The 13188-nt window shown below is 41.4% G+C and overlaps 1 protein-coding gene across 2 annotated transcripts in view; it reads right to left on the bottom strand.

The window, feature by feature from the left end:
- The window catches only part of IFT122 (intraflagellar transport 122), a 66865-nt gene that overhangs the window by 36315 nt on the left and 17362 nt on the right, over positions 1–13188 (bottom strand). The window contains exons 7-14 of one of the 2 annotated variants that reach the window (XM_006917644.3): positions 12790–12936; positions 11488–11664; positions 9511–9586; positions 4008–4199; positions 3709–3847; positions 2321–2523; positions 1394–1531; positions 1–36 (exon numbers count right to left, since the gene is read on the bottom strand). In XM_006917644.3, coding sequence (XP_006917706.2) covers positions 1–36; positions 1394–1531; positions 2321–2523; positions 3709–3847; positions 4008–4199; positions 9511–9586; positions 11488–11664; positions 12790–12936 — 1108 coding nt within the window. The remainder of the gene's footprint in view (positions 37–1393; positions 1532–2320; positions 2524–3708; positions 3848–4007; positions 4200–9510; positions 9587–11487; positions 11665–12789; positions 12937–13188) is intronic. The other variant, XM_006917645.3, reaches the window with a different exon arrangement.

Genomic DNA, 13188 nt, shown 5'->3' with positions numbered 1-13188 from the left:
GATGGCAAAGAGATTGTCCACGAAGATCTTCAGGATCTGGCAAAATTTCAGAGAAAAAAGAGTGAGTCACTATGGCAACAAGACCCTGGAACACTGCCAGGCTGTTGGAATCCCATGTGTTCTATAAGAACAACTCCCACTAACTTCATCAGAGGCTCCATGCAGAGAAAAAGACTCATCAAAAGAAAAGAAGAGGAGCTCATCCTTAGGAAACCAGAGTGCGGTCCATCAGAGGTCACCAAAGTAGCGAAAAGCCCTAAGACATGACAAACTCACCTGAATGTCTTCTCGACTAGGGATTTGTTAACTACATTACCCAAACTGCAGGGTTAGGAGACAGCATGTAGCACAGATCTGAGTCACTAACACAGGAAGAGGCTACTGTAAAAACTGACAAGACATCTGGTATAACCAAAGCAAAATAATGATGACGATGATGATGGTGACAGCAATCAGTTATTGACTATTTCTGACAGCCCTGTAAAACATTATCCTCATCGTAAAACCTGTGACTCAGAGAGATGAAGTGACTTGCACAGGGTCACATAGCTAGTGAGTAGCTAAGCACAAACATGACACCAGCTCCACTTGCCCCCAAAGTCCATGTTCTCAGGCCTCACATTGGCAGTGACAGCTGACTGTGACCAAAAAAAGCAGACTTTCCTCCCCTTTGGTATTGCTATTTTATGGTCCCTGCTAACTCATACTCCATGACTTCTGTGCCCAGGAAAGGCCTGACAAGCCTCCGCCACAAGCCATCTGCTAGACAGCTTGGCTCTCAGGCTAGTGCAGTTATATTTTCACTTTCATATTTCCATGTAGCCCACTTAGAACTTTCCTTATTTTGAGCAAAGAACACACACACGGAAAACTGTTTATGTAACCTAGATTTTCCACATCTATTTGAGCAGAGAGCCCATTTTTCTTATAACATTTAGTTAGTAGCCTGCATATCTGTACCCTCTAGGACACAAGCAGGACACACTGCCTTAATCCATTCATTGCCCTAAACAGGGATCTGACCTAAGGAATGAGCTCTGCTTCCTTCTCTCATAAGCCACTGAAATTGTATCTCTAACAAATCTTCCACCTTCTGGGTGACTTTTAGCCCACTAATCCAACTCAACATGCAGTCCAGAGGCTACAGTGACAACTCTGCCAGAATGAGGCATGCTATGAGTCTGAAGGCCATTGCATCTTTGGCCTGAGGCTATCCTCAGGCCAAAGATGCAAAGGAAACTCTAATGTGCCCATGGCCGGGGTGGGGTCGTGGGGGGAGGACACGAAGAAGCTTTTCCTGCCCTGGAAACCTATCTCAGGGTCATAACTTGACTGGCTGCCTATGTTTGCATGCAGATAATCAGCCTGATGGGAGACAGGAAGGAGCACTCACCTGTCCATTCTTCAGGCCCACTAACAGACCTTCCCTTCCTGGAGGGCCACCAATCACCTTGATGTAGCGAATGAGAGATTCCATCTGCCACTCCCGCTCCTTCACTCCACTGAAGGACAGGCACTGAAGCCGCTTCTCCTAGAAAGCAAACCCAGCTTTGCATGGATATTCAACAAAATGAGTTTTCCACAGCCCTCCCAGGGTCTTCTTGCCCCTGAGGCAGGAAAATACCTATACATTCAGGGTCTATTGAACCCAACCAGTCCCCATGATTGGTATCGTTAATCCTTCATGCAAATCCTCTCATGGAGCCCAGCTCAGCCTCAGATCATCTATGCAGACCTCCAGGCAGCCATGGCCAGAAGCAGCATCCAAAAGCATACCCATTTGGCATTTCTATCCCATAACCTATGGCACCTCTAACTGCTTGAAATTCTGGACTTGTAGAGAGATTTTAATAGTTTATAAGCAGTGATTTCTAAATTATTTCTTCCTTTTTATCACTTCTAGTTTCATGAAACCAAATCCACCTGTACTTCCTAGAAAGATGCTGGACTGGCCTTCTTTCCAAACTTCTCTTAGCATTGACCTACACATTTTCTAGGAAGTTCTAAGTTGACAAAATTTTCTCTGTGGAAAAAAAATCTATCAGATTTTTTTTTGTTTAATTGAAAGATACCATAAACTTAAGTGTATATGTTTACCAAAAAAAATCTTCAATTTGTGAGATATCAATTCAGGTTTTTAGTCATTAAAATATATTTAATACCAATAAAACAAAGTGCTTTGTTATACAGAAAAGTATTCTCCAGTTTATGGCCTATCAGGAAAGCAATGACTAATTCCTAGAGTCCAAAAACCCCGAGTTGGGTACCCTATCCTTGGAGGAAGCGTGAAACAGATTCAGTCCAAACTGCTGCCGCTTACCTGGCAGAGGATGATGTGATCAGCACACACCACCAGGAGGTTGCATTCAAACTTCTTGACAATCTTCTCCTTTACCCGATAATGCATGTCTGATGAATCATCTGAATACAACTCATAGATGAGGATTTTCTCTGGCAGTTGGATAGCTAATCGATTTTTATAGATGGCAATTTTCTTGACAAGCTCTTTGCATTTAATCCGAACTGTCAAAGGGGAAAAAAAAATCCAGCTCTAGCAAGAGGTGGTTTAATAAGGTAGAAGGCGGAGAAATTAAAAGCTATCATTTACTTAATGTTACTGGCAATTAAAGGAGACTCATCAAAAAATCTTTACACAGTGTCTAATATGTACAATCAGCTCTGAGCAACACTGGGATCCAAAGTCATATATAATCTTTGTGGTCCAAAGCTTACAACTGAGTATGGAAAATGAAATTTTTAGTGCTACCATCACTTGCTAAACATAAATCTAAACTCCTCTGCACGGCACTAACGGCCTCTGATTAGGAGCTCGCCCAAGTGACTGCCCACACCTCTGGCCACTCCCCAACCACCACCCTTGACAAAAGGGAAGCACGTGTGGTTTCTGGTACACACTAGGCTCTCATACTCTAGAGACGAGGTAGAGAAAATGTCTCCAGAAGGGATGCTATGGAGCTGCCAAAGTAGCTACTCTCATCATCACAGTTGGAATTTTCAGAGGTGATCCCAAATGGGGACCAAAGGATGCCACCTGAATCCACAAGACAACCCTCAACAAGGATCGCTCTGCGCAGGTACCTGGCAGTGTGCTGTGGCCAGCACATCTGGTTATGAATACACTTGAAATGAGTGGATTATTAGCCTGTTTATCCAGCCAGTTGGGTGGACAGAGAAAACCGAGTTTGGACTGACTGTATTAAGCATAGAACCTTGATATTCTGACTGAGCCTGTGGTAACTCACTGCCTCTGCTTATCTCTAGTAGAAGGACATGCTAGGAGGCAAGTGGAGACAGAACTGAGGGAGAAGTACCCCAGAAATGCCTCTGAGCGGAGAGGATACAGGTCCACAAAGACCCATGTAGGTCAGCCACCCTGGCTCTGACCTGTTATACATTATCTTCTCTTAGTTAGGAGTCCATGTTCCCCTTGGAATTATCTGCAAAATTTTGTGAGTTTGTTATTTTTTTTTTGAGAGAATGTTTCTTGCTTTCATTAGCTTCTCAAATATATCTACATCATTTCCTCACCCTCCTCTCCACAAAGAGAGAGCAAGAATCAGTGGTCCAATGTGTTTCCAAAAGACCAAGGAGAGACATTTCCTATTATTTCACTTGCCCTGTCAGCAACCCTCAACCTATCCCTCTTCCCAATGTCTAGAGGGCAGAGGGGCCATACCTGCCTTTTACCTTTCTGCTCAGTGATCAGGTGCTGCACGATGACATCAGTCATGCTATCCCTGTATGCATACCGGTCCTTGTACAGCCCATGGACAGTGCTAAAAATAAGCTGGTAGAAGGAAATGGTGCCATCCTGGCAGCCTACCACCTGCAGGGAAAGACAACTGTCAATTCCCAGCTCTCTGTGGAGAAAGAATCTACTCTCCCATTTGTCAGGAACAAATGTCAATGATCTGACTGGCTAAACATTACTGATGTTCAGTGCCTACTCAAGCAATGGCCCAACAAAATGAACTTCTTCTTCTTACCACATAGTTGGAATCGGGTTTCACTTTACACGTCCACACCCAGGAGTTCTGCTCCCCAACAGTCCCAAGCCGCACTCCGTCCTTGGTGAAAAGGGATACTTGTTTGTCTGACCCCCCCAGCAAAATGTACTCCCCTTTAGTAAAGTAACTGATGCAGCAGGGGTCAAAGTTCAGTGACCGATCCTTCCCAATCTGAGGAAAGAAAACACACACCAAGGGAAAAACCACTTCTGAATCCATAATAATTGCAATACAATGAAGGGCTTTTCTCACTGATTGGGGGAGCTGGGAAGAGAAGAGAACTGGGAAGAGAAGAGAGCTGGCCAGCCTTATTTCCTATGAAATTCCATCATGAATGCAGACCAGCCCCCTCTGGAGCACCCTACTCCTCCCATCCACATAACCAAATCCTTGACTTCTAGAGTCAGCCGTGTCTCCCCCAGTCCCGCCTAACTGCTCCAGGAGCATGTCTTAGCTCCTCAGCCAGTCTGGACCTGGGGATGGTCTTTCTGCCATAGGCCCTCCTCCACACACAGTACTTGCTAGGGTTCAATGGTTCCCTCAGCTGCTTTGTTCTCTTCCTTCTTTTCCTTCTTCCTTTTTTGGTATTTTGCAAAGCTAAATTTATTCAATTTAAAAAACTGTCCTTTATTCTGAAACTATATACCTATCCTACTTTTCTTTATAACAATCTTATTGAGATACAATTCGCATACCATGCAATTTGTTTAGTGTACAATTCATTGGCTTTTAATACAGAGTTTTGCAACCATCATTGCTAATTCCAGAACATTACATTACCCCAAACAGAAACCCCATAACTGTTAGCATTCAATCCCAATTCTCCCCCTTTTCATTCCCTAGCAATCACTAATATATTTTGTGTCTATAGATATGCTTATGTTGGACATTTCATATAAACGGAATCATATAATATGTGACTTTTTGTGACTGGTTCATCTATGTTGTAGCAGGTCAGTACTTTATTCTTTCTCATTACTCAATAATATTCTATTACATAGATATACCGCCTTTGATTTATCACTTCATCAGCTGAAGGCCATTTTTGGTTATTATGACTAATGCTGCTAGGAATATCTGTGTATGAGTTTTTGCATGGAAATACATTTTCAGCTTTCTTGGATATATATACCTAGGAGCGGAATTGCTGGGTCATATAGTAACTTTATGTTTAACCGGACTTTTTATGCCAGACTTTTTCAAACTGACGTACCATTTTATATTCTTACCAGTAGTGTTTAAGGGTCCCAATTTCTCCATCCTAATGGGTGTGAAGTGGTATCTCATTGTGATTTTGATTTGCGTTTCCCTAGTAGCTAATGATATTGAGCATTTTTGCATATGCATATTGCCCAAACATATATGTTGTTTAGAGAAATTTCTATTTAGATCCTTTTTCTATTTTTTAATTGGGTTGTCTTTATTACTGAGTTGTAGGGGTTCTTTATATATGCTGGATACAAGTTCCTCATCAGATATATGATTTGTAAAAATGTTCTATTCCATGAGTTGTCTTTTCACTTTTGATGATGTCCCCTCAGCTTTTAAGATGAAGGTCAAACTCCTGAGCTCAGATTCCCATAATCCTTCCTCACTCAAAATGAATCTGGTATAGTTTCCCAAGTGAACCATGCTCTTTCAGGCCTCCATGTCCTCACAGGTGCTGTTCTCCACACCACCCCAGCCCTGACAGGAGTGCCCTTGCCCTCTCCTTCTCTGATAGTTGTCATCTCCTCCAGGAAACATCCCCTAATCTCCCTGCCCCACCCAACACCGGATTTACATCCACCTCCCCTGTGTTCCCATGGCTCCTGTGTTCCCCTCCTTATTGTCACCAAAATTTTTTGTTGCCCCTGAGGTTGCATTTTGTAAATTAAAAGAGTATTTATGATTATCATTATTAAATTACTGGTCAGTTTATTAAAGAAATAACTCTTAAAAACCTGGTTTCTCTTTTAAGTTTTTAAGTTCAATTTACAAACATTTTCCTATTTATACGTTTAGAAAAAGTAAACAACCAATTTAAATTAATACTTACTGAATTCAATTTTGAACAGACTATAAAATCCCTTAGTTAATTCCCTTAAACTAATCTAAACTGTAATTATTTTAATATATTCAATTTTCCTCTTAAAAAATTTCAAATGCCTAACAACCAAAACTTTCCCTAGTGCTTATATAATGATAGTAATCTAAAAACAAAACTAAAAAATGAGTCGTGACATAGAAGGCTTGCAGCTTCTGGTAATGGCTCACTAGTTCCTGTTAGACCAAGTCTCCTGCAGGTAACAGCTATAAACTCTGGACCAACTATAAATTACACCTGAAGGCAGTGAAGAGCAACCAGAAGCAGACAAACTGATGTACGTGCATTCAGAAGAAGGTAACAGCACTAGGTGAGTTTCTCATATTTTTTATGACTTTTTGCTTGAGGGCAGGAGCCATCAGCATCCTGCTGGGTGAGCACAGAATTTGGAGTGACCACAGCTGCTTGAATGTGAGGTGTGAAATCCCAGAAAAGAGATGCCTCAATTCTGTACATACTCTGCTGAATATCTGGAACCCTTTGAACTGCACACTTGTGGGGCTGATGCCAAGCAGTCTAGAACTGGCTAAAGAACTAAACAGAGACTTCAGCTTTGCCCACCCCTGGAAAGATGGGGTTTGAATATGGAGTCTGGCAAAGTTAACTGCTTAGAAAAAGAAAAACACATATAATAACCTTCAGAAGAATATGATAGAAATGATTCTCTATAATGTATCAATCATGTCCAGGACATAATCCAAAATTCCAAAAAGCAGGAAAATGTGAACTACATTCAAGAGAGAAGACAATCAATGGAGAATGACCCCAAGATGATGCAGACATTGGAATTAGCACATGAGAATTTAAAAATAGCTATTATAACTATGGTCAAGAATATAAAAAAAATATACTTGTGATGAATTAACAAATAGAGAAAAAGAACCAAAAGGAAATTCTAGAACTGAAAAATTTAATAACTGAAACAAAAATTCACTGGATGAGCTTAACAGAAATATTACAGATGACAGAAGAGTCAGTGAAATTAAATACTGAGCAATAGAAATCCTCCAAACTGAAGATCAGAGGGGAAAAAAAGATTAAAAAAACGAACAGGACCTCAGTGACCTGACCTGGAGAGCAATATCAAAAGGTATAATGTGCAACTGGAATCCCAGAAGAAAAAAAATGGAGACGAAAAATTATATAAAGAAATAATAACTAAAAAGCTTTCCACATTTGGTAAAAGACCTAAAGACATAAACATATAGATTCAAGAAGCTCAGTGACCCCTCCTCCCTACTGCCTCAAGACAGAAAATATAATGAATCTCTTTAACATTCCAATATTGCTTATGTACTTAATAAAAATTTCTAATATCTTTCCATTTAAAATGAGAAGCATAAAACTGATTACTCAATTACAACTTTTAAGTGGTCATCATAAGACTAACCTGATAAATATTTTAATATGGATTCCACTACCAGTCTGCCTAGGTTTCGGGCTTGGCACTAACTAAACTGTGTGGCTTTAGGCAGTTAATAAATCTATCTGTGCCCCAATTTTCTTACATGTAACATGGTGATAATAGTACCTACCTCACAGAGTTGTTATAAGGAGTAAAAGAATTAGCTTTGTAAAGAGTTTATATAATGCCTAAAACTCAATAAATGTTACCTATTATTAAGCTAGATCCCTTTAAATATCACAAACACTTAAAATGCCAATAATATGCAAAGTATATTTAAGCCTAATACAAAAGCATAGGTTTGATTAACTTCGTCATCCTACATTTAATTCTAAATCCTCCCAGAGTTAAAGATACTTAGACTCTAAGAAAACAATTTTACTATTTCCAACAAGGTGGGGGTTACTTTCTCAGCAGACTGAGGTTGCTTATCAGTCAAAACCTCTGGGCCACAACATGGACCCTGGGGCTACCTATATGCAAGACATTTCCCATGGTCCTGACTACCATGTTGAGCTCTTTATTGTCAATAGAACAATAAGACCCCATTCCTTCCCAGTGTAGTGTGACTATTTGTTCCACGGAAATTCCAACACCTACACTCAGTGCCTGGTACACAGTAGATGTCCCAGTAAGTATCTGTTAAATGATGATGGACACACATTAAGTGAATGAATAGATAGGGCCAGGGAAACTAGATGCCAGATAATTAAAATGAGGATTTGGAGAAATCAGCCATAGGAAACTGAGAAGATACTTTATTATCCTATCACATTTATCTTTTTTTTAACTTAACCACAAAAGAAATGACCAATGGTAAGATGAGGTAGAAGAAATGGCCCCAAACTAGGCTACATATACCTGAAACCCCCACTTATAGCACAATATGTTTTGAGGAATAAGGATGCTGTTAAACAAAAGGCTCCATTGAACAGGCTGCATTTCTCATTTGCTTGGCTGTGGTGTGTAAGCCATCCCCACCACCTTAAATCTAATTCTTGGTGTCTCCTGCCTACTAACAGGTTTCCTACTACCAGTCTCTATTTTAATCCACCCTCCACAGAAACAAAGAATTCTTTGGAAACAGGAATCTGACCAAGTCACTCCCTACCTAAATCCATGGCTCCTTAATAGTTATTGTACATGATGTACAAATTCGATCCACACTACAATCATGCCCCTATCTTCCTTTCTAGCTCCATCTTCTCTCCACAAATCCTGGGATCCAGTTACCCTGAACAACTCATTGTTCCCTGAGTTGTTATATATTTTCATGCCTCCTTGCCTTTGCAAATGCTATTTCCTCTGCCTAAAACACCATTCCCAATGTCCTCTGCCTAGCAAACTTCTGCTTATGTTGCTCAAAGTCACTTCTACGAAATCTCTTATCTCCTCTCTTATGTCCCTATAGCTATCTATCTGTACAGCTCTCTATCATGGCATGCATGTATTATACTGCATTGGAACTGTTGGCTATTGAGTATGTTCCCACCAGTCTGTGAACTCTGGCAAATCAGAGGCATTAACTTACACAGCTTGATGTCAGTGGCTCCTAACACAGGTGAAGGACTGGCTTAAGTGGGTACTTGTAAATGTGTGTAGGATGAATAAAGCAAATACAGGAAGGTAGGGTTATGACTAAGACCAAAGCTTTACAGTCAGATCAATCTGGGTTTTAATCCCAGGTGCCACCCTTTACTAGCAGTGTGGGACCTCAGGCATAATATTTATTTCATTGCTCTGAGTCTTGTCTACTCATTTCTACAAGTTGATACTCAAGTATCTACTTCACAGGGTTTTGTTAAAATTAAATGAGATAAAGTATGCACAGCACAGAGGACAGTACCTGGTATCACAGCAAATGTTCAATAAACAGGAGCTAACAACAATAATATATAATTACTAATAATACAATCTCAGAAAGTGAAAATAGACTATAACAGGCAAGATCATAACTGTATCTCCCACTGGATTTGTACAGAGCTACATACCTGTTTTCCACTCAGCTGGTAGAAGGAAAGTTTCTGCCCCCAGTCAGCTACAGCCAGGATGTCATTATGTTCCTCTCTAATCAACAGAAGACAAAAAAGGTTATATGGGGCCATGGTCTGCTGATGAGTTAGTCCTAAGGGTTTAACAAATAACAGGAAAAAGAAAGCCCTGGCCAGGCTGTCAGATTGCCAACTGTACAGCAGTACTGAGGCCAAAGTTGTAATGTGGGCTAACCCATCAATCAGTCCAATAGGATGAGCTGAGAGGAGGCTCAGCCCTCATGGGATCCCTTATTTCACTGAATGCCCTACCATGAGCTTGTGGTGATGGAACATTGACACAGTGAAGAGGCTAAATGCCCCATTTCAAAGCTTCTTGGGGAGCAGTGTTAAGAAAGGTCAAGGTTGCAGATTCAAGAGTACTTTATTCTTATGTACTATAAAATATAGGGAGATTGTGGTGAAATATGTCTTTTGCAGTGAGAAGGCATGAATTGTCTGACTTTTTTTAATAGACAGAAGAAATCCTGCTTACTCTTCTTGAAGAGGAAAAATCAACACCTAAACTAGGTTCTCTCACAATGAAATGGTTTCTGACTGGATCTAATAAAGAGTAACAGGCTCTCTGAAGATCAACAACTGTCTTTGAAACTGAGTCCCTATCAGGATCTGGGCCTTGGGATCTGGGCTGTAGGACTAGCATGCAGGAGAAACTTCCTCAGTTGACACTAGGAATCTAGTTTAAGAGAGAGATGTTCCCCACCCTTGAGGCCGGGTCTTAATCCACCTAACGTTACTTCCTGTTAACTAAGTCCAGCTTTTCTGAGCCCAGGGCCTTGTGGTTATCTGTCAGCACCATTAGATATGCAGGCAAGGCATAGTACAGGCTTATCTGCAAAACCCAGCCAAGAGTGGCGAAGAAGCAACTACCATAGGCACCAATTCACAACTCAGGGAGAAAAAGACAAAGACCAAGAGCAATGTTAATAGGAAAGGACTTGCAGGTAAACTTTGTGTAACTGGCACTGAAGTCCAAACATAATCTAGGAGCCCAGCCTGCAGTGAGCCCTCCTGGGGATGTCATCTAGGACTGTGGGCTGGGTTCAGCTCTCATGAGCTGGATTGGTGGTTTTCAACCTCCTTTCCCCCTTTTTTCCCTCTGGCAGTGGGGCTCTTTACCAAAACAAAACTCATGTCAAGCAACAAAAGGGGTTACTCTGAAGCAGAGATGGGGACCTGAAGTCCACCTCTTCCTCCTTTCCTTGTCTCTGACCTCCCACCTCCTTCTTCCAAGGAACTCCAGGTACCACAAAACATAGTTTGGAAAGTCTCAAGCTAGATCACTTTTGCCGATTGGAATATCTTGACTATCCCAACTTTCTCACTCCAAAAAGAAAGAATGCCTGGACAGCCAGGATTTGGGGAGGTGAAGATTATGGGAAAGGTGAGGGCTTCTGCTCTAAATGTGTCCTAGAAAATGCAAGGTAAGGTACAGTGTAGGAACAGGCTAAGAAAGGTGTCCAGTAATAGAGGAAGTGTTCAATGAATTGTGGTGCATCCAGGCAGGGGCATACTATGCAGGCATTCAAAATCATATTTTTCAAAGAACTTCTAATGTTACTGGAAAGAGTTCATTCTATGATGTTAAGTGGAAAAAAGAAAATAAGGTATGATTTAGTTAATTATATGAACACACTGAAAGACTGAGGAAAAATACAATAAAACGAGAACAGTGGTTTCCTCAGAGGCTGGAGTCTTATCCAAGAGTTAAACTTTCTCTTTCAGACTTTTCAGTATTTACTGAAGTTTCTCAAAGGATAATTTTATAACCCACTCACAGGTTTATAAGGGGGAGCTTTTAACCACAATTTCTCTAATCCCCTTAGAAAAGAGCTTAGAGTACCATCTGCCCTGGCAGGTCTGCACCAGGGTCTAGACCCTTGCAAGGAGGGTTCTTGCTCCTCGGGACACACTCACGAGTCGTCGTCCCTGGGACTGTCGTCCTCTTCCTCTGGCTCTTCCTCCTCTGCCTCACTACCCTGACTACTGTACACTGCTGACTTCAGAGTGGAAGGGATTTCCTGAAAATATCTGTTGACAATGACTTCCTCGGCATCCTCGTTCTCTCTGTTCATCCAGAAACTCTCCCATCGGCTGTAGATAGTAAGTGGTTGTTTACAATCACAATGCCTAGAACTACACTAAAGCTATAATTTCAAAACCTGTCAAGGAGCCCCTGAACACTGTCCGGAAGAAGACAGCAACCAGGTACACCGGGCATCCTGCTTCTCATGAATTAAAAATGGTACCCTGAAGCCACAAAGTCATCTGTGGCCACAAAATCAAACAGCAGGAACTCTGGCGTAAGCTAATGGCCTTTGAAGGCATTAGACATGCATGGTACAGCCCTGGGCTGGACAAAATTATTCAGGAAGAAGCATAATAATCTGGTATAGGAAAGGCAGTGGAATTAAACAACCTTCTAAATCAAGTAGGAACCACTTGTAAAGTGACATTGGGCTGGTAAACGAGTCCTTTAATTTACCTTCAGAGGACACTGGGAGATATCAATAGTTTAATAATATTGTAGGATTATATGAAGAGCATATAAAGCTATTAGTCCACCCTCTAAGTCACATCAGCATAGAAAGGAAAGCGTTATAAGTTTTGAGAAGGTAGATGCCAACTGTTTATGGAACTATAGGATTTGGGGACATTTGTAGACTTAATTTAGATTTTTTTGGCAAAGGCAGCAAAAAAGGCTCATGAAAAAGCTATTTATTATTGGGTGGGCACATGTTCTGCTTGACTTGGAGGGGAGAACTGAAAAAGGGAAAAGACCAAAAGAAAGCCACAGCAAAGGAGAGTTATATTCATAAAGAAAAGCTATTTATTATTGGGTGGGCACATGTTCTGCTTGACTTGGAGGGGAGAACTGAAAAAGGGAAAAGACCAAAAGAAAGCCACAGCAAAAAGGAGAGTTATTAATTCATAAGGAAATGGCCCTTCTGTGTCGCATGTGTGCATGTACACACATGCTCTGAGCTGGCCTAGATAGCTCATCTGCTTAGCTAAATCTCTGGGATTCATTCCAAAACACAAGATGGGCTCTTAAAAAATTCCATTGAAATGGAACAGGTTCCAAAACAGATCAGTCAAGTGGGGTGAGGAGCTTTTGAATGCACGAAGACCTCGGGGGGAGAGAAAGAACTAAGCCTGCTGAGCAAGGCCTTCTTCATAATAGTGTTTGCCCTAGGAGGAGGAAAGCTGAAAGAGCACCTTGAAGGGTTCCAGCAGATGGACCATATTGGGGAGAGGGAGCACCCCGGCCGCTCTATCTTCACTTTCTCCTCGCCATTTTTGTTCCGTATGCTGATAATTCCATTGAACATCCCCAGAGCCAGGTACTGACCATCATTTGTCCAGCTGTTCACACAACCAGTAAAGGGCACGGAAAGAGGGAAAGGAACACAAAGAAGATAAAACCAGTGAGGACAATGCCTTGGTTGATATAGAGTCTAACGAGGCAGCAACAGCTAGGCTCACCCTGGTCCTGATATAAAAATCAAAGGGCCAAACTTAAAATCCCATTTATTTCTGGGATCAACAGATAGATGTGAAGGCTCCCACAGCTCTCTGTACAGACCTCCACTTAGCTTGTGCCTGCACCACTGGGCC

The sequence above is a fragment of the Pteropus alecto genome, unplaced genomic scaffold (assembly GCF_000325575.1).
Source record: "Pteropus alecto unplaced genomic scaffold, ASM32557v1 scaffold75, whole genome shotgun sequence".
In the NCBI taxonomy this organism is placed as follows: domain Eukaryota; kingdom Metazoa; phylum Chordata; class Mammalia; order Chiroptera; family Pteropodidae; genus Pteropus; species Pteropus alecto.
This window is presented reverse-complemented; position numbering and strand designations above follow the sequence as displayed.